Source organism: Myotis brandtii, unplaced genomic scaffold (genome assembly GCF_000412655.1).
Source record: "Myotis brandtii unplaced genomic scaffold, ASM41265v1 scaffold99, whole genome shotgun sequence".
In the NCBI taxonomy this organism is placed as follows: domain Eukaryota; kingdom Metazoa; phylum Chordata; class Mammalia; order Chiroptera; family Vespertilionidae; genus Myotis; species Myotis brandtii.
In genome coordinates this window covers 3,929,219-3,951,772 of record NW_005372121.1, presented here as the reverse complement: position 1 = coordinate 3,951,772, position 22,554 = coordinate 3,929,219, and the positions used below count along the sequence as shown (strand labels likewise).

The following is a 22,554-nucleotide window of genomic DNA, read 5'->3' as shown; positions in this document are numbered from 1 at the left end:
TTCACCCTGCTCGAGGACGGGTGAATCAAATGGAAGGTCTGCCACGGAATGGCTATGTCTTTAGGAGGAATCTGGGGAAAACAGGGTGTCTCTTTAAGCCATTGCTCATGATCCCTCCCAATGTCTCTCTCTTAATTTCATTTTCATTTGGGAGGAATATGTGTCATCTTTTATGAGGCTAAGGAATAGTCATCCTAGTTTGGGATTTAGTCTAGAGATGTTATTTAGTGTCATGATAAATCCAGTATCATTCGGGGGACCTGGAAGAATTAAAGCATAACTCAGTGAATATGCATATTAACCTCTAGATCTTAAATCTCTCCACCCAGCTGTGAAGTCAGGCTTAAGCTTGCCACTGTTGTCTGAATTCTTGAATTTCAAGTGACAGAAGAGAAAATTTATTGTAACATCCCAGGAGCCCCAAAAAGTTAACGTGTCTTCCCAATAGTCTCACTTATTTCTAAAGAGACATCTGTATGCACATAAATATCTGACCCAGTTTACTAAGTACATATTGATGTTGATTAAAAAACAATAGGTTTTCTTTTACTGGTTTTATTAGTTGAAGATATATGAAATACAGACTGAATTTTCTGTGGCAAGGTGGTTTTTTTTGTGTGTATATTAAATGAACTCTTTTTCAAAGTAAAAAAGAAGGAAAGAAGGGGATTAATATTTATGGACATCCTGTTGTGTGTCAGGCCCTGAGCTAGTCTAGACACTTCCACACTCCTCACAGTAGCCTGTGAGGAAGGTAATATTGTCCCCATTTTAGAGATGAAGAAACTGTGACTCAGAGCAGATACGAAACTTGCCCAAGGCTAGAGAGCCAGCAAACGGCAAGTCAAGGGTTGAGAATGTGGATTCCATGAAGCTGCACGGAGTGGTTAAGTGCCCAGGATTTGGTACGCTCTGGCTCATCTACTCATCGGTGGTGTGACTTGGACCAAATGCTTAATCTCTCTGTGCCTCAGTTTCCTTATCTGTAAAGCAAAGACAACAGTAGTATCCACTTGATAGAGCTGTGGTAATGAAATGACCTAATTATGGAAAATGCTTAGAATAGTGCCTGGTACATAAATGCTGATGAGATGTTAGCTATCATTGTAATTTTTATGACGATAACTAACTAAATTTGCCTTTATCGGTACTTGTTAGGAAGTTACATTTCTTTCATGGAACAGCTCGCCTTTTGAGATGTTGTAGTTACATTTCATTATGAAATCATGTAAACTACTCTACCTTAGAATTACATTTTCTTTTCAGCCTCCCAGCAAAGGTTATGATCTGAATAAAGGCACGTGTAGCCAAGAGGGATTCCCGACTTTGGTAAATGTCAATGATTTGCTCTTTTCTCCTTGGTGTATGTAAACTTCGTTCCTGCTGCCCATCCTGGCTTTAGGAGCGGCTAAGCAAACACGAGAGGGAGAATTAAGCTGATTCTTGTCTCTTGGCTTTCCTGTCTTTGTAACATGATCATTAAGAACAGCATCTTCTCTGTGTTGCCTTGCACAGGGCCGCATCCTGATAGCCCATCTTCTCAATGCACATGCGGCACAGCTTGCGCCAGTGGGCTTTATGACTTTTCCTCAGAGTGGGAAACCGTAGGAGCTTTGCATGGGACCGTTTTGTGCAATGGAGAGCGGGGTAAGAGGGATTGAGGGGACAGTGGCTGGGACGGCTTGACTACATTGAAGAAGAAATGACCGCCCTAACCGGTTTAGCTCAGTGGATAGAGTGTCGGCCTGCGGACTGAAGGGTCCCAGGTTCGATTCCAGTCAAGGGCATGTACCTTGGTTGCGGGCGTGTCCCCAGTGGGGGGTGTGCAGGAGGCAGCTGATCGATGTTTCTCTCTCATCGATGTTTCTAACTGTCTATCCCTCTCCCTTCCTCTCTGTATAAAATCAATAAAATATATTTTTTAAAAAAGAAGAAATGACCTAGGTTTGCTAGACCTTTGGCTCCACATCTGATCCCATTTTTGTGTGACTTTTTTCTACATGTGTTGTAGAGAATTGGGAGTGAGACATCAACCTTATTCAGTAAATAGCTATTGCTAGCAGTTATGTGCGGGACACTGTGCTAAGTGCTGGGAAATACTAAGATAAATACGTACAGTCCCTGCTCTCAGGGCATTTGTAATTCGTCAGAGGAGAGAAATGGAAGAGGGTATAGTACTATGCAAAAGCAGTTATCATAGAGCTTATGCACAAATGCTTTGAGTGCAGAGAGGCGGTGGCACTAACCTGAGAAAGGCTTCCCAGAGGAGGTGGCAATCTGGGCTTTCCAGGATGGGCTTGCCTGTTAGAGGATGGCATAATCTTGGCAGACAGATAGTATGAACCAACACACCGAGACACGGCCGAGTGTGGTGTGTGAGGGAAATGGCAGGTGGGATGAGGTGGTTGATTATAGGACAAAATGATGGAACACAAGGCTGAGAACGAAAGGTGGGCCCAAGAATGAAAGGATCTTGGTTTCAATTTGGAACACATCATGTAGAATTTTAAAGCATGGCGTGTTGTTTAAATGTCTTAAATTTAAATGTTTTAAAATTTAAATGTTTTAAATTTTAAAACATTTAGAAAGGTTTACTTTAGAAAGACCGGCTTGAAGGATAGAGTGAAGGGAGGGAAGAATTGAGTGAAAGTAAATAGTTCCAGCAAGAGATGGGGAAGGCCTGCTCATGTGAATGGAGTGGAGTAGATGGATACGGTGGGTATCCTATATAACAAAAGCCCAGGGACCAAACAGTGGAACAACCAGAACGACTGGTTGACCAGTCACTATGACACTCACTGACCACCAGGGGGCAGACGCTCAATGCAGGAGCTGCCCCCTGGTGGTCAGTATGCTACCACAGTGGGAGCGCTGCTCAGCTGACCATGATGAGCGGCTGCTCCCGCTGCAAACCCCGGGCCAACGGGCAGGAACCCGGGCTTCGATCTTCGCCTCCTCGCCCCAGGCTCCTCCTCCTTGCTCCCTGCTGCCTCCTCCAGATGCCCACAGGCCACACAATGCCACCATCAGGCTCACAGAGCTGACCTCGGAGGCTGGGAGGCAGGTTTGTAGCTCTCGCAGGACTGAAGCCTACTCCACCACCTCTCCATGCTATTGTCCCTGGGCTTGGCCTCAACCGGGCCCCCTGGAGAGGTGAGTGCTCCAGCTTCATGGAAGATGCCGGACCAGGGAGCAGCCACTCAGAGGGCGGGTCCACAGCTGCTCGGCAGACTGGGATGAGCTCCGCTCCCACAGCAGGCCATCCCCACAGGCCATGCCCCCCACCAGTGCACGAATCCCATGCACTGGGCCTCTAGTTTGGAGATAAAATCATTAGGACATGAACAATGTGAGGATAGAACCTTGGGGTCAACCTACCTTTAAGGTATGGGCAGAAGAAACAGAATCTCTGAGAGAGACTGAGTGGTGTATTGGAAGACAAAGGAGGGGATATGTTTTCAACAAGAGTGTGGTACTCTGTAGTATAAATGCCTCAAAAGCGACAACTAGGACAGGACTGATTAAAAAAACAACAAAAAACAAAAAACAAACCACACTAAAAATAGGAGATTGAAGTCATTGGTAATCATTGGGAGAAATTACAGATGAGTCTTACGAGAGTTTGGGACATGATCTCCCATGCGGGTGAAAATCCGTGTATATCTTTTGACTCCCCCAAAACTTAACTACTAGTAGCCTACCTTTGACTGGAGGCCTTACTGATAACATACACAATTGATTAACATGTATTCTGTATGTTATATGTACAATATACCATATTCTTACAGTAAAGCAAGCTAGAGGAAACAACATGTTAAGGAAATCATAAGGAAAAGAACATACATTTATAGTATTTATTGAAAAAAATATGCATGTAAGTGGACCCATACAGTTCCAACCTCTTTAAGGGTCAACTGTACATTTAGAGTCCTGTAAGAGTGGAGAAAACAGCTGAATGCTTACCATGTTTGAGTTCTAACACTATTCCTCAAGAACATAACCAAAAATTACATGCATTTGTGTAGGGAATATTCACAAACATCTAGCTCTCCTGGTACTTAGATTGGGGGTAGAGGGAAGCTCATGGTCAGTGCTAAGTTCAAGTGTCCCTGAACAATACCTCTGCCTTCTGCTTTCTAGGGTCTCCGAGAGCCCCTTGCTTGCAAATACCATGACCCTAATTATGCCACTTTGCCTATTACTGTCAGCACACTGTAAACATAGATGCTTATAGATTCTCTTCTAGTTCCAAACTGTTAGTCATTTCTAACCATAATGCTTGTAGTGGATGCTGCCATATGTCACTCAGATGCCCTCTCCACAACTGAGGCCCTCATTGTCCACCTGCTGGGAGCATAGGCAGGTAGGGATGGTTCTCACCTGGGAATTGTCCTCACCTGAAGCATGTTGCTTCCCCCAATATTATAACCTCTGGGATGGGGATGGAGGACAGCCTACAATGATGAGTTAACGGAGGGGGGGTACAAAGGCTCCCCTGCCTCAAGGTAGGATAGTTTTGAAGAGTCATCCCAGATTCACAGCTCCTGTGCGTCCCAGTTGAACCCTTCCTTCTGCTCAGTCAAGTCCTTCTCCCTTCACTCCCCCACTGTGCACACACCAACAGACTCCCTCCGGGTAAATCTCAGTGATTTTCAGAGTCTACCTCCTGGGGAACCAACCTAAGTCGATGATTGTTTTCAGTTTGGTTGCTTACCCAAGAGGGGATGCCAATCTAAGTCTGCAGTCCCACTGATCTTTGCTTCTGATCCCCTTGGACATGTCCAGTGGAGGAAGCCTCTCTCCCAGTAGCTGGAACGAAAGTCAGCATTGAGCCTCCTTGGCTCCGATTGGTTGGGCCATATGCTCAGTATGGACTGTTCAAGAATGGAAAGAGCTGAGAAGTCAGCTGCTCAGCTCCTCCAGAGACCTACCCATTAAACCCCAGCCCTGAGGAGGGATCCATGAGGTGGGATGACCCCTGGGTGTAGAAGCTCTGCACCCTGTTGCTCTTCCCACCCTATGCTCCACACCCCTCTTACTCTTCCCACACTCCTTAAGGCAGGCAGCTAGTAGTCATTGTCCTGCATTCTCTCTCTCTCTCTCTCTCTCTCTCTCTCTCTCTCTCTCTCTCGTTCATTTTTTTTAGTAAGAAAAATGAATGTTGAAAACACAATTGAGATATTTCAAGCAAATGTAGAACCTCCCTTGAAATTTGTTGCAGAAACAGCACTGAGCAAACAAACTACTGGGAAGCACAGCTTAGAAGCAAACAGCAGCTGCCACCATTTGCGGGCTTCTTTTTTCCTTTTCCTCATTTGTTTCTAATTCGTTTTCAATAAAACCTGCTGCCTAGTAGTTGCACAAACAATTTTTCTTTCCTATCCTGAGGCCTCACAGGTGGCCCTGATCATGTCTTTTAGTGACGGGGTCTTGGTAGACAGAGCTCTCGGCCCTTAACGGTGTTCTCCTGTTCCCTGGTTCCATCTGGAAAGGTGTCCACACCTCCCTGACCAGATGGGGTTTAGCGGGAACTTCTGGACAGTTTGATCTGTCGGGACTCGAGTCTGCAGTGTGGTTTCTTGCCCTTCTGGCTTTATAATGGATAACGCTAATTCTATTTTCTCAGCAACTCAGTGCTTCAACTGTTGGTTTTTATTTGTTTGTTTGTTTTGCTTGTTTTGTATTTATTTTCTATGTGGACTCTTTGAAGGCACATTGCAAAGGGCTTTTCTTGGGCCTGATTTACTAAAGACTAACTTTAAAGAAGAATTGTCATTTGTCACATCCAACTCGTTTGTTTCCTTGCTCATGAGTAGCAGCCCGAAGCAGCCCTTCTCCATTTCTGTGCTACTAATGGTGTGAAGTTCCTCATCTTAAACGTTATTATTGGATATTAGTTGATGGCTGACTATGTTCAAGGCGTGGTGCTGGACCCTCACTTGCTCTTCACCAGAGCTCTGCTAGGTAGATGCCATCCCGTTTTGTCTGCTCACAGACTGAATTGCTCTCCAGGGTGTCCTAGGGCCACAGCGAGTTACAGCAAAGCTGGTGTCCAACCCTGATCTGTCTGAAGCCCCAGCTTAGGCTTCCCCCTTCCGTCTCAGCGACCTTAATAATATGTGGCAGCGTTCTCATAACAAAAGTGTTGACTAGCTATAGTCATGCTTTTAGGCCAGAGGTGGTTGTCTTTTATTTGTTCTTCAGAGTTTTTTTGTTTTGTTGTTTAAGTGAGTTGTTGTCTAACATTTAAAAATTAGGTGAAGGTCTGGGGTAGGGTGGAACTGGGTGAAGGGGAAAATGGGGGGACATATGTAATACTCTGAACAATAAAAATCAATAAAAAAGAGGCAATCTCAGATTAAACAAATTGTTCCGTTTTTCTTGAAAAATCTTTAGACCTGGCAATACTGTGTTCATAGGTTTACAGTATAATTGTTCCAACTACAAACAATGTATCCCCCCAAACCCACCCAAAGGAGACCTGACTTCTTCAGTTTGCCACAGGCCTCAGCGACCCTACTTCACTCTTATGCCATTTTCCTGGCCCCTGTGGATGTTTATGTTTGTCATTCTTGAATTAGGCTTTTCCAGAAACAATTTCTGTCCAGTTAGGAATCGGTAGAGGTCAACGTCAATTTCTGCCTCTGAGTTGAATTTTATAGCCTTTGATTTTTCTTTTCAACTTTTTGGGATAGTGATTCCGTAAGAATAGCTGCAGTTGTTCAACATTTGTTGAGCATTCTAACGTTTAGCTGACACTGAGGATAGGCAGACACATTTGGTGGTAAGAACCTGCTTAATTCTCCGATTTAGTTTGCCTTCTAATGCCTGCAGGTATTCCTCAGGTACTGCAGGAGCTGGAAGCCTCCTGCAAAAGGGTATTTTGCAGAGGTGGCATTGTAGAGAGGGGAGATGAATCCAACACCACTGAGGGGGGCAGGGGTGTTGCTTCCATGGTGACCACGTAGGTAAGAAGAGTACCACTTTCTTGATTGCTAGCGTTCAACACAACAAGCAGTGCAGAATTTTCAAAGAGGAAGATCTCAAAAATTAGAACCCCAAGATAATGGCTCTCTCATTTTATCTCTTTTCTTTAAATTAAACCTTTATTACGGAAAGTATTACATACGCCCCCATTTTTCCCCATTAACCCCTTCTAGCCTGCCCCCATTGCCCGTCCAAGACCTTCATCACCCTGTTGTCTGTGTCCATGGGTTATGCATATATGCATGCAAGTTCCTTGATCTCCTATTTTGCTCATCAGTTTATCTTGTTCATTAGATTACACATATGAGTGAGATCATGTGATACTTGTCTTTCTCTGACTAGCTTATTTAGCTTAGCATAGTACTCTCCAGGTCACTCCATGCTGTCTCAAAGGGTAAGAGATCCTTCATTTTTACTGCTGCATAGTATTCCATGGTGTAAATGTACCACAGCTTTTTTATCTACTCATCTACCGATGGGCACTTGGGCTGTTTCCAGAGCTTACCTATTGTAAATTGTGTCTTGATGTGTCTGCAAGTGTATTTCCATTTGACAGTGAGAAATGTAAGTTGTTGTTTTATTGTTTCAGTGGAAGTCATGTCTCTTTTTATCTGATTTTAACACATCTCATAGAAATGTAAAATAGAAACAAAATGGATTTTGACTAATTTCATAGCTGCAACTGAATTAAAGTTTAATAGTATTCAATATTAACACATGAGAGCCCCAAAGCTAAAGTTGTTATTTATTTGTGTATGTTACATAAGTATTTGCTTTTAATTAAGACAATGCCTAGAATATTGTTTGAATTTTTATGATTTGTTTATTTTCTTTCAGGATCCTGCAGGGATCTTTGAATTGGTGGAACTTGTTGGAAATGGAACATATGGACAAGTTTATAAGGTAAGTTCAGTTGAGTTTGCACATGGCTTATGTGTTGTTTGGGTTCATGAATGCTGACTTGCAGTGCTGTCGATTCTTGCTCATATATGCCTCATAACAGACTGAAAATGAAATAATATACTGTACTTGTTAGTTGACACTCCACCATTTTAAATATATGTGCAGTCCCATCGCCTAAACTGGATTCTGGGACTCGGGCCTTTCCAGTCATTATGTATTACAATGTTTATATCTGACACGTGTCTGCATATTTGAAGTTCTTCAGGTGGTTAGTTTCCGTTACTTTAATCATTGCCAGTCTGGCTTTCAAAGGAGCAAAGGATGCCATTTACTTTAGAAACTTAAGCTATTAAAGTATCAGAGCTGGAAAATTAGATTTGTTATTGGCCTAGGCCCTAGAGCATGAGTTAAATGAGTTTGGTGAACAGAGTTAGGAGAAAACTGGCTACCTCACACAGCAAAGACCTAATGCAGCAATGACTTTTTACAAGATCCGAAATAATTAAAAGTTAAGGTTGAGTTGAGATTGAGCTGAGGAATAACAAGTCCTTCTTGCCCTTTTACTAATTTCTGCTTACAAATTCTCCCCAAAAATGCTTTTAAAAGCATTTTACTGTTCCCCAGTAAGTGATCTAAAAAATGGTTGTTTAAAATGTGGGTTGATTCCCTTTCTGATTATCAAAAGGAAATGGAAATGAACTGTTTTTAGACTAAAACTCAGGGGGTTTTAGTGAATAAGCTATTGAAATAACTGCCTTCAAAATAAACCAACTGTTTCCTTATGATTGTTTCTAGGGAAATATCCATCATTTTCCTGAGTGGTAGTGATACGGGATGGCATTTCCATTACTAATTATCACTTGTTTTATTTTTAAAAATTTTCCTCTGAGGCCTAAACTTCACTTAGCTGATTCAAATTATTGTAGAAGTCACCCGGATAATAAGATTTCTAATCATATAGAATGTCAAGTACCAGTATACATAGAAATATCTAAACATATTTTGCATATGTATGTATGTACATATATAGTAATTTTGAGAATCTGGTTTTTAAAATACAATTGTAAACAGAATCACATTTCAACCTTTATTTACTGGGAGGTAGTACCCTTTGGTGTTCACTCCAAGGGAAAATTTTTCTCTTGCAAGAAATCATTATTTCTTAAAATGTCAACCCTCTGCAGTGAGACAGAATGTAGTCTACCCAAGATGTTCGCTTGACGTTGATCCTGTCTGACACAAGAAAGAAATGTGTCTCAGCAAATGCTTTTAAATACTTTCAATGACGATAATTAGGTTGGAAGATTGTATTATTGCATTTTAGGAAATTGGATTGAACTTGTGAATTAAAGTGAACTAAGAAATTAAGCTCTGATTTAGGCAGAAAATTACTTCTGATTTGCTATCAGTATGGAGGAGCAACTCTGTAGCATGCTGTTGGTTTCATGGTGCCATTTCTTAGAGCATTCCATTGTATTGCGCTTCCCACCTATAGAATACACATTTGTGGGATGATCCACAGCTTTGTCCACAAATCCAAGGGGTAGACTGTACACTCTTGCAAGAGAAGATAATAAAGAGGTTCAATTTGGGGTGAGAAAGTTTGGGAAGTCCAGAATTATCCCTAATATCTGTACCTGAAAACAAAGAGGAAACAAATGGCAAGAGGTCTCAGATCTTTTTAGAGAAGAAAGGTTTTTACCAACTGTATTGTTAACATTATTATTCGAAAGGGTGCCATTCTCTTAGTGGTTGATACAAAACTTGGGCACCTCTCAAGCTGAGGGGAGACTGCAAAGAATGGTCATGGTGAACACATTGGACTTTGAGACAGGAGACTTGGTCTCTGACTCTAACCCTAGGTATTGTTTTGTGGCATCACAGCTTTTCTGTGCATTAGTCAAGTGAGAATGTAGTTAGAAATAACTCCCTACCCAGTTAAGGATTCAGTTTTTAGAAAACCCAGATGATACTAGGTGGCACTCGCTCATGAACTGAGTTTCCTGAGCCACTAATCCAGTTCTGCTGTTACCTTGAGTTCTAAAGGATTAAAAATAAAGTAGCAGAATTTGAACTCATGTATGTGAACCTAAAGAAAAATAACTTAGGAAGTGATTGTTTACATTACTGGTTATATTTAACCTTTATGGACTAGGCATATTTCTAAAATACTGCTGGCATAAATAGCAATTGTATAGCCGTAGGAAGAGATTCCTATACAAAAATACCTCTATGATAAATACTTTCTTTATATTAGGTATTAAATCTTTGATTTTGATTTTTTTGTAAATTGGCTTTTGGTGTTCCTGAATTTCACATAATTTTATGAACAATTATATGGACATAGTCTTTATTTTATGGAAAGATTCATTTTAAGCTATTCTAAGAAGGTAATAATTTAACTTAATTTACAAGTAGTTTTTAAGAAACAAAAAGTATATGTAGATATTAAGAGAATATTTCCTGAGGTATATGTGTACATAAGTCACATACATCAGGATGTGGAAATATAAGTATTTTATGTAAAGGTCATTTAGTAATGATTAGCTTTTCAAAGTTGCTACTAGTCTTACTTCCAAGTCTAGCTTGGTCTGTCTGTTCATGGAAGGCTAGATTTGTTTATCTTCAGCATTTTGGTCCCAGGTGGTCAAGTGGCAATTCAGTATCTGTTTTTTACTTTATTTATAGGATAGAAAACAAAACTACAAAGAATAGTGATTCTTCCTCAGGAGTTTTAATGAGGAAATCATCTTCCTGGGCTCATGGCTCCCATTAAAAAAACCAGCCAATGAAAGGACACCCATCTATTTGTTCAATATTTTGGCTGTTTATTGGGATGCTACCTATTTGGGAACTATAGGAATGAAATCCCGACATGTTTTTGTTAAAACAGTAATTATTTTAATAATTGTTAAGTGTTTGTTGGTAAAACACCATTAAATCGTAGCTACAGATTTTAAAAATGAATGTTAGTCTATCCCATGTCTTAATTTGCCCTTTAGTCCTAGGTGTCTATATGAATCAGGAAGTTGATATACCTCAGTATAGCTCAGGTTTCTCTTGAAATTTCCTTAAGGTTGTAAAGGATGAAGTAAAGAGGCCATCTTGGTGGTTATAGTGTTTGTGAGAGAGAGCACTGTGAGTGTGTGTGTGTGTGTGTGTGTGTGTGCATGTGTGTCTTTTCAAAGGATTGCAAAGGTCCTCTTAGATCACCTATTCCAATCATTATGATGTCAGCTGTCTATTCAACCCATCCTTGATCACCTCCAGTCATGTGGAGCTCACTATCTCACAGTTGGTCCCATTTCCTGCAACTCTTTTTGAATGCTCATTATCATATTGGATCAAGATTTTGGCTTCCAAAAATGTTTACCATACCCTCAGAGCCATCTAAAAAAATAAATTAAATCCTCTTCCACAAGAACAGACACCTTCAGGTATTTGAAGACTTCTCCCTACTTTCTCCAAACACATACTTGTGTCTCTTGCTTCCTAGACAAGGTAACCTCAATTGCTTAATTAATTCTTCATATGCCACAGACCTGAGGCCCTTCATTATCCTGGCTTCTGTCCTGACACTATTCTAATATATTACTAAAAATAATGCTTTATGCCTTTACATAGTTTTCTACTTGATAAAACATTTTATATGTATTATCTAACTTTTTGTTTAATTCCTATAATAATTTGAAGAAAACCTTGTTCTCCCCTTAGAGTCTTTGTAGTTACAGTTCCCTCTGCCTAGAACACTTTCCCTCCGACCCTCTTATGACTGGGTACTTCTCCTTCAGGTCTCAGCTTGAAAGTTACCTCCTCAAGGAAACCACTTTTCATCCTTAAATCTAATACAGCCAACCACCCCCTCTGCCTTCCTCCCTCACAGACTTTATCACAAAACCTGTTTTATTGCCACTCTCTGAAATTACCTTACTTCTTTGTTTATGTATATACATATATAAATAATTTCAATACATAAATAAAATAAAAATAAGGGTAGGGCCCTAGACTGTCTAGCCATCACTGTATCCACAGTCTGGAACAGGGGTCCTCAAACTTTTTAAACAGGGGGCCAGTTCACTGTCCCTCAGACTGTTGGAGGGCCGGACTATAGTTTAAAAAAAAACTATGAACAAATTCCTATGCACACTGCACATATCTTATTTTGAAGTAAAAAAACAAAACAGGAACAAATACAATATTTGTATTTGCATGTGGCCCGCGGGCCGTAGTTTGAGGACCCCTGGCTCTGGAATATAATAGATGTTACCCACTGTGGGTCCCAGAATTGATCTTTATTTTCCTTGATAATAATTCCCAGTTTTTTTCAGTATTTCCCATAAAACATCAGTCTGCTTATTTCAGAAAATGCATATTTGCACAAAAGTAATCAACAAAATGCTCTACTTGTTTTCTTATAGTGAGAGGTGGGTATTGGGTTTATATTAAAGGGATTGTCAAATAGTCCGTGTAATCAAGATCCATGCTGGAAGTTTACAAAATGAGGCAAATCCATTTTCTGGGATTCAGTCTCCTGGCAGAGATTCTCAAACTTGAGTGTACAAAATGAATATTTGGGAACTTATTTAAAATGTGGATTTCCAGGCCCAACCTCTGAAATTTTGATTCAGTAGGTCGGATACGGTCCAGGAATCTGCACACTGATTAAATATTGTATGGGTTCATTCTGATGTTCAGGGCCCTGGGGCCACAACTCCAGAAACTCTGTAAAAATGATTGTAGATTATTTCATTGTAGGACTGCTTGAATGAATACTCATTTTAATGCTTTTTGTAATCATTTACTTTAGGATATCCAAGCTGATTCCAACCTGCATAAGCTGAGAAAAGTATAAAAACATAAAGATCTTGACCTGAGATGTGATGTCCACCAGTTTTGACGTACTCATTCAGAGATTTGACTTCTGGTGGTTTTATTTGACGTGCTGTGATTACAGTTTAAGGTTGTTCCTGAATAATTGAACTCAAGATCTGAGAATAGTTATGGTCAAAGCTGACCTGGTATACAGAGAAGAATCTGAAACTGCTGTATTAGATTTCATTAAATCTGAATATTGTGATCTCTTAGTTAACTTTCTGTTAATATAGGACAAAGCTTTTTAATTGTAAGCTTATTAATAGTCCTGAAATGGAGGCGATTCTATGACATACTTGGAATGCAATGTAGCTTTTCATAGTCTGTTCTAATGAATCATGAATTATACCATTCACTTATTTGTTAAGGAATGAATATGGGAGAGTGTTGTGTTTCTTAGATAATAGTGGCATTTGTTTTTTAATCAAGTATTTCCAATATAGAGAATACATTATTTCATATTTGTTTAGAGCCAATGAAAAAGACTCTATGCTTTGTGTGGGAAGAATGCAGAGCCAACTGAGGTGGTTCCTACTTTGCAGAAGTGTGCAGTCAGATTATCTAATGAGTACTCTGCGTGCCTACTGTGTGCTAAATGTTTCCATACGTATTGTCTTAGTTATTCCTTGAGATTTTTTAGGGGAGGAAAGGAAAGCATTTATTAAACCATATTATCACTGCAAGGCAGTTTCTCAACCTCAGCACACTTGACATTTGGGTCAGATAGCCCTTTGTGGTGGCGGCTGTGCTGTGCATTGTAGAATGTTTAGCAGCACCCCTGGCCTCCACCTATGAGATGCCAGTTAACACCTCAAAGTCCAGACATTGCCAAATGGCTCCTGTGGGGCAAAATTGCCCCCAGTTGAGAACTGCTTCTCTAAGAATAAGACAAAATAGCAAAACTCTTAAAATTGATGTGCAAACAGAGGCGGTGGGGGTGTAGAATATGGAGCAATTAATGCTGCCCAGACAGAGTGGGGACCTGAATGGATTGTGGGAGGGGGGTTTGGAAAAAGCTTCGAGGCCTTGGCATTTGTGCATCTTGGATTGTAATTTAGCATTTGCATAAGCGGAGAGGAGTGTAATAAAAAGGAGTGTGGAGCAGGGCTGAGCTGGATTGCCCATCTGGTTCTGCTTTATTCTAGTTGTGTGAAGAGAGCCAATTTACTCTGAGTCTGGACCTTTTCCTCTTGGTAAGAGTACAGTGGAGGGTTATGAAAACTGAAGTGTACTGAACTAGTATGTGGACACTCTCAGCCAGGGCCTGACACATAGTAGACACTCAGTCACCTTTTCTCCGTCCCAACACATATGCCAGTGGCAACCTGCTTTACCTGTTCTTTCCAGGGTCCTGTTTTTGTAGAAGCTTATAGGATCTGAAAGAAGCATTCAGAGAAGATGAAGTCTGAACACACTTACCTTTGTGCTTCACCTTCCACCTTTGAGTTCTTGGTATTTACGTAAGCTCAGAATTGTTTTATTTATATTAAATCCAATGCTCAATACTGCTAATATGGCATTTGATGATATACTTGCCATTTAGATATTATATAGTTGGTCTTTAGTGTTAAAAAAGCCAATTTCTCAAGAATTTGTAAAGAGAAAGATTATTTGAGGAAATAAGAATTGGTTGTAGCACATTAGATCTTAGCGGGGTGAGTGATTTTTAAATAATTATACATTTTACAAATTTGGGGAGGGGAGAATCAACACTATTTCATTTTAATGTAGTACAAGTTCCAAATAGAAAGCCTGTATTGTGAGATCTGGAAGGAGTGTGGCCTTATTTAGGAGGCTAAGACCTGTCTTTATGGTTTTGGTTCTACATTTAACTTGCTGTAGCCCTGAGCTTGCCATATAGCCAGTTAGAGCTTCAGTTTTTCTTATCTGTAGAATGAGAATAAAAATACCTTTTTTTGATATACCCTACCAGGTTTTACTGAGGTTGAAATGGATTAAACACTATGGAAGTGTTTTGTTAAATTCAAATTGCTTTATACTCTTAAGGTTTGATTATTGCTATTATCATTCATTACAGGGTGGGTGGCAGAGTCCTGTACAGCAGGGTTTAATGGAGTCTATTCCTGTGCTGTTCTTTCTCGTCTTTATCCTTATGCTCATGCTGTGTGTTAGCCAGTGAATGATATTCCCCTCTGCATAGCCTGACTCCTCCTGCGTAGCTACAGATTCCTCCTTACACCCCTTCTGTTTCCTGCTTTTTTATCTTCAGGCAAACGCGAGTCGTTGGACTGAGTGGAGATGCCACTGGCTTTGCTTTTGCCTGACCTTGGCCCCACTGCCATTTGTTAGCTAGTTAGTCACTTTTCCCAAAGTGTGTTCAGTGGAACCCCAAGGCCAGCTCTGTGAAAAAAACAATAGTGACTTAAAGAAGTTTTATAGCATTACTAACCATCCCTTCCATTTGGACACAGCATTTGTATTACTTTGTTTTACCCAGTATTTTCCCAATGTACTTAACTGTAGACTCTTCCCTCTCCTCTTCCTACCCAAATAACACTGATCACTGCCTCTGGGAACTATTTCACAGAACATGGAAAATCAGGGTGGCTGCAGGGCTGCCTTTCCTGTTCACGTGTGAACCAGGCTCTTGGGCCAGGTCTCATATGTTGATTGCCTTTAAAAATAATGTTTTGTACTGTTTATAGTAACACATTTAATCTATTAAAAGAAATTAATGATAGGGTAGAGGGTATTTGTTTCATTCAATTTAAAAAAAAAAACTTTTTTTTTTGTAACTGCCAAGAAGTGCAGAAACTGTGATTTTCAACATCAAACGGACATTTTAGAAAATGTCTCTGAAGTGGGATAGCACATGTAAAGCATTGTTCTTAGTTATAGTTTCATTTGACTATAGCTGAGACTTTAAGATTATTTAGTTACTAGAGACTTGGTGCACGAAATTCGTGCACTGGATGGGGGTGTTCCCTAAGCCCAGCCTGCATCCTCTCTCAGTCCGGGACCACCCAACCTGGGCTCTGCCATTGATCCCTGCCCACAGGGAGGCCCTGCCCACCCTGCCAAGGCTCTGTGATGGAGGCCCTGCCCACCTAGCCTGGCCTCTGCCATTGATTGCCACCCACAGGGAGGCCCTGCCCACCCGGCCGGGGCTCTGCGATGGGCCCTCCCCCCCGCAGTGGCTTGCCTTGGCCCTCGCAGCCATAGCTTTGTCTGGAAGAATGTCTGGAAGACTTCTGGTCTATCCCATCTAATTAGCATATTACCCTTTTATTAGCATAGATTATATTTAGTCTCAGAGTATACTTTAATTGCAGTTGACCAGAATGATATGTAACAGTTTTACTCTTGCTCCTCAACAAGTAGGAGATCCTTTACTCTTTCGTTATATACTCATTTTGTTCCTAATTAGATCAGTGGTATAACAACATTAAAAGAAATTTAAAAACTAGAGTCAAATGTGTAGGCATGCTGAGCTTTTCATGCTCAGAGCTCTCTGTGTCCTTTACATCTAATTTGGCCCAAGACCATGCCACCTCATGCTACGATCTATTGGGCGTCCTGAATTCGGTGGTTGACATGGGAGCCCCAAGGGAGCACCTTCATGAGCTTTGTGCCATGTGCCATATGAAGGGGGCGCTTTCTCTGCTTGGTGGTGAGACCTCCAGAGTCGCTACCAACACTTGCCCCAGGGTACTGTGTACGACTTCTTGCTGCTACTGGTGGTTCTCTGCCCTCTGGGTGGAGAAGACATGTAGGTAATTTTGAAAAGCTGTACATATCTGGACCCTTCTCCAGAACTTTGGTTTCAGTTGGTCTGGTGGAAGGCTGGTAAACTTGATTCCAGAACTTCCCAGGGGCTTCGAATGTATAGCCAGACTTGAGAGCCACTAGGCTGAGGTATTGCCTCTCAAGTTGTGTAATAACTCTTTTGGTGTCTTTGCCTTCAGGGAGCAATTTCTACCCCTCTTCTCTTTATCCTGGGGTTTTGTTTACCTCATTTACTCATTTAATTATATTAAGCCTTTATAATTAGCATCTATTATTGGCTTGGCACATGGGTGCCCACCTTTCATTTGAAGTGTTTAGATTGCTTCCGTTCAAAATACTTTCATTCCATTTCAAGTCAGTGAATTGCCAAATAACGTGATGCACAACACCCCGGTGACTTGTAGTTTTTAGCGCTCATAACACCCTTGATGACCTGGGGATTATAAGTCATTCTCAAGTAACTGAGCAATCGATAGCTACTATGAGATTGCCATTATTTAGGGGCTATTGGTAACCTGTAAAATGAAATCTGTGAAGATTATCGGCACAGACTTCAGAGCTATCCACAGGTTTAACTATTTTTGTGATGGGGAACAGTTGAGACTGTTTAAAAAGCATGATCCATGAATCGGGGCCCTGAGAAATTTCTTATCTCCATGGCTTAACCTTAAATGTAATTTTATGAAATCCACTGGATATTTTGCATGTGCCAAAATAAATATCTGCTGTTTGGCAAGGAAATGCATACTCCACTAAGTAGGGGGCTTGCTTGGTGGTGAAGGTCTAGAAGCATCTCCAGGGCTGAGTACAACCTCTTCTGCAGAGTGTGTGGCCTTGGGCACTCCCTCTTGCTTACTTTCCAAGGGACTGCACAGAACTTCTGTGTCCCTTTTGTTCCCATCTACAACAGAGGAATGAAAGGATAGCAGCTGGCTCACTGAGAACTCTTAATAAATACAAAATAGCTGTCATCACCATCATGATAACAACAACAATATCATCTTTGTAGACTGCAGGAAAGTTGTGAACTACCTTATGTGAAGAACTCAGTCTCTTTCAGGGGGAAGGTGCTCTATTTTAGAAAACATGCCCGTGGTTTTATAATATAGTCTGTTGGGATGGACGGGCCTCGGCAGGCCACTAGCATGTTCTAGTTGATGCTTTTCTCTAAAGTATTTATTGAGAAGTTCAGTTTTGGTCTGTGCATCCAATTCAGGAAACAGTTTGAGGCTCCTAGCTGACTGTACTAGAAATCTTACTGCTTTTTAGTCCCCGTTCTCTCTCTCTCTCTCTCTCTCTCTCTCTCTCGTGGGAAAATTACATTCCATAAAATACTGTTCAGAGGCATTAAGTGCATTCACCTTGTTGTGCAGGCATCACCATCATCCACCGCCAGAATGTACGTATTTATTTTCCCAAACTGAAACTCTGTAACCATTAAACAATAATTCCTCATTCCTTCCTCCCCCTCCTCCCACCAGTCCCTGGTCTTTCTTTAAAAAAAAAAAAAATCCCAGTAAGCTTAATTGTGGAGGTTATGGTTTTCTGGATCATCTCTTGCAACACTGGCTCCCAGCAAGTCTGGGATGGTCCTGCCCATCTGTCTGTCTGTCCATGGGCTGGCATTCCTCAGCATGACTCACCGCAGCCCACTTTATCCTCCAGGTGACTGACCGCCAGCACCTGCCCGGCTGCATCTTGTTCTAAGAAGCTGAAAGTAGCTGAAGCTCTGGATTTTTCTGCCCCGTTTATACCTAAATAAAATTCTTCTCAGGTAGAGGTAGAGGAGTCAATAAAAAATGTACAAGCATTTTTCATGAGTTCTAAAAGTGTTGTTAATGGTTTCTCTATTAAAATGTTTTGGACTGTGGGTATTTTTATTACAGTTTTATAAATGAGGTTCTCCTTGCCTTTAAATGTATTAACTATTTTCTTTTTCAGCAGGAATTGTTTTTCCCATAGGAAGTGCCAATATTCCCTACAATAGCAGAATGTTCTTAGATGGAGAAGAGTTGGGGTCTCCCTCATGCAGCTATACCACTGCCCTGACACTCCCCTGCCGGCATGGATCCCCAGGGTATCCCCAGTCCCAGGTTCCTCATGAAGAGACCGCTGCCTGCCCCCACGCCCACCCCCATCCCCCACCTTGTCTCCTTGTCTTTGTCCCACCCCGCTGGCCTTGGCTCAGTGGCACGGCACTGCTCAGCATTCATGCACACAGCGCACAGTTTCTGTTTATTGGGGCGCCCACCCCAGACCCTTCGCACTGGGCTCAGCAGCAGCCCCTCCTCCTGCCCTGGGACTCCTGCTGAGCTCTTCTTGTTGCCCTGGCCTCACTGGGTTGTAATGTTTGTTGGGCTGTTTTCACTCTAAACTCTGTGCTCCTTGCAGCTCAGGACATTACCTTGCTGTCTCACTAATGCCAATACAGAGTAAATGGTTAAAAATCAACTTAAAATAATAAAAGAGTCCACCACTCCTGTGTTTTGCTGAGTTTGGAATACTCTTAATGGAATATACAGTATGTAACTTTTTGCTTAGTCTTAACTGTTTAAGCATATTAATCAAGGAGACTGATACTAAATGTAATATTTAATAGGCAACAGTAGCTAAATACTGATAATTTAAATAAAAACCTAACATCCAACAGAGCAAAAAAAAATAGGATAAAGAAAAGTGTTTAACCTTCTTTCTAAAACTGGTTTCAGGGACATGATTCTATAACTGTCCCAGCAGCTAAACACCAGGGTCACAGCTCATTTGAACTTATAGAGACCCTGTTGCACACTTTTAGGGACAGATGTGGGCTTTTTTTAGGTTTCTCTGCTTCTACCATGTCTTCAGGACTGTGCAGTTAAACATTGATATTGGTGATTCTAACAATTTTCATAAAACCCTCATATTCATTATGTTATTTGACCTTCACAAGAACACCAAAATTAGAAGATGTATGATTATCTCTGTTTTAATGGTGAAGAACTTGCCACGGCTGGCATGTTCAGTGGTTAAAGCATCAGCCTGCTCACTGGAGGGTCTTGGGTTTGAATCCTGCTCAAGGGCATGTTACCTGGATTGCAGGTTCCATCCTGATCTGGGTACAGGTCTGGATGCAGGCAGGAGGCAACCAATCAATGCGTCTCTCTCATATTGATGGATATCTCTCTCTCTCTCTCTCTCTAAATCAATGGAAAAAAATATTCTCACCCCTTGGGTGAGCATATAAATAAATAAATAAGAAGAACTTGAGGTCTCAGAGTTTATAAATGACTTTCCCGAGGTCACCAAGTAGGTGACTGAGCCTGACTCATGGTCAAGCAGCCTAAGTTCTCTTAGCTCCACTCAGAAGTTTCCCAGAGGAAATCTGAGGAGCGGGGAGGAGTGGGAGGGAAATCTCCTTAAATAGTTGGTAGGAATTGTTTTGCCCTGCCCTTGCATTGCATGTTTAGAGTTCATTTTAAGTAGATCCCTCATGAGGCTGAATTTATCATATAAAGCAGTGATGCCATAACTTGTTTTAATATATAGTTCTCCTAATCTTTAAATATAAAATACTGACGGATGATTGGTGGCTAGGCAATTAATCACTGATTTCCTATTATGTGGAGGTACTATATTTTTTATACAACACACAAAATTGCTCTTTTCCCAGAAAGATAAGGACATTCATTTTCATCTACAAAAAGGATCTGGCATGCCTTGGGCTAGTTACATTTTGCAATATGAACTGCTGCTATAGTGGTCAATTGGGGAGCTGGTTGCATCTTTTCTCATGATTTGCTTTTGGGGGGAGAGGGGAGGGAGCAGCATGTTTCTAGACAGCTTCAAAAATCAGCTCTTCTAGTGGGGTGCATGATTTCCCCTCCCCCCAAGACTCCGCCATCAGACTGGAGCTTGATAGATGTTTGTGGACTTGAATTGACTTATTTTCTCAGCTGCAGTGTGTACTTTTGTGAGCAAATGGATGAATCTTACTGCTCTGGAGACCATGCAAATATTTGCCAGGTGCTTAAGACATACTTTATTCTGAGCAGCGGGAAGGCCAGTTACTTGTAACCTGGTGTGGCATGGTGGCAAATTGCTTACTCTTTGCCCTTATATCCCCCCCTATAAAAGGTGCTCGGTTTGTATGTTTGGGGAGGAGGGTATGGAGGGACAAGGAAACAGAGGATGAAAGAGAAGCATTTCTGGATAATGAAGTTGAGAATGACCTGGCTATAGTATCATAACATAAACCATTTACTGGGTAATTTATCTTGCATGCAAGTTGGAATACCTGTGTAAAGACTCTCCATTTCTGTTTCCATTAAGGGCCACATCGTTCACTTTTTTTCTATAGATTTTAGATATCTAGCACCCATAACCCAAGAACATGCTAGTACCACTAAAGCAGCGATTTCAACCCGTGTACCAAAAGGACTTTTAAAACATGCAGTACCTGACTATTTAGGGTCACTGACCTATTTTCTTTAGATTGTCAAATAAAAAAATGACAACAGCCAACATAACAAAAGCCATCCAGAGTGAATGAGTCAATATTATACCTATTTTTTTTAGATTGGCAAAAAATATATTTTTTGGTGTTCTGCAGAATTTTAGTAATTAGCTTATGTGTGCCATGAGATGACAAATGTTGAACATCGCTGCTCTGAAGGCTATTATGAGCAGCTTCACTGACATGTTTTACCTGCATTTATCTGTCTTTCTCTGTATGTGTCAGAGCAGTGAAAACACAGGACAGTGTGTCCCCTTCTTTGGATGGAGGCAGAGTGGACCGTATATTCTTCTAAAAGGAATTTCAAATTAAATAGATTCTGATTTCTCAGCTAACCCTGTGATTTCAGCAGAAGAGGAATGTTCTACTACCTAAATGTTTAGTACATTTTGTTCTGTGGTTCTGTACCTACTTGTGCACTTTGAGTGAGACTTCAGATCTTTCAAAACCTTTCATTCCCTGAAGAAACCTATCACCGAAGCTAATCACCAAAACCTCCCTCCTCCCAAGATGAGTGGCCCCCTCTGTGGGTGCTTGAAGAAGGAGGTGCCCAGGGCCCAGCCCTCCAGTAATCCCGGCTTTAATGGTCTGCTGCAGGAGGGGGAGATGGAGTGGCATGAAGCGATGATTAATGAGGAACCACACTGCCCTCTTTCTTGGGCCTCCAGCTTATCTGTTGCTCAGGACAAGACTTGCTTGAACAAGACCGATGCCTACAGTTTATCATCTGAGTAAATATGTTAATACATTTAGGTGTGGCCAAACAAGCACACCTTATGCTGATAGGGGATGTGGGAACATACAGAATACAAAAAAAAAAAAAAAAGCCTGCCAACAAAAACCCAAACAACATAGCAACCTCCAAAACAAAAAGCTCTTTATTTGAATATTGTTGTTCAGATGAACAACGTAAGAGATTCATGAATACCTGGTTAAGTTGATGAGTAATACCTGGTCGATGTGTTCTTTGAAATTTGGCCTAACTACTATGCATCACGATGTTTGGTCTCATTCAAATTCGTATATTTGAGAATCACGAAAAGTCAGGGAGGTACCCGTAGTGTTTCCCATCACAGCCCCCTCACCACTCCCATCACCCCCAGCGCTCTGTTGCCTGCCTTACCAGTGCTGGTGCGACTCCTTATCCCTCCACACATCAGTCCCCAGGGAGCACCTTGGCTTCCCCAAGTCTGTGGACCTTAGGTTTCCATTCTAACAGTGGGATCTGGGGATTGGTTGGGATTATGATACCGATTTGCTGACTGAGCACGTGAACATCCAGAGGGTTCAGTGTCTTACTTGGGATCCTGCTTCTCTGGAGGGCGTGACACTTAGAACTCCTAGGCCAGGGGTGGGCAACCTTTTTGTGAGTGCGTGCCAAAACCAGCAAAATCTCTTGACTCAAAATGTCTTCTGTGTGCCAACCCTAATATTTGAGAACATGTTACACCTACTTGATATCTCTTAAGGCGTACGTATGTGAAGAACCTTGAAGAAATAATAAAATTCATTCGAGCGACAAAAACGCAGTATATGATGATGAAAAATACATT

The 22,554-nt window shown here is 41.3% G+C and overlaps 1 protein-coding gene across 9 annotated transcripts in view; it reads left to right on the top strand.

Annotated features, from left to right (window-relative positions):
- TNIK (TRAF2 and NCK interacting kinase) overlaps positions 1 to 22,554 on the top strand; it is a 349,621-nt gene that overhangs the window by 77,033 nt on the left and 250,034 nt on the right. For 8 of the 9 annotated variants that reach the window (XM_005886580.2, XM_005886579.2, XM_005886584.2 and 5 more), the window contains exon 2: positions 7,825 to 7,890. In XM_005886580.2, the coding sequence (XP_005886642.1) occupies positions 7,825 to 7,890 (66 nt within the window). Of the gene's footprint in view, positions 1 to 7,824; positions 7,891 to 12,697; positions 14,223 to 22,554 lie in introns of all 9 variants that reach the window. The other variant, XM_014533575.1, reaches the window with a different exon arrangement.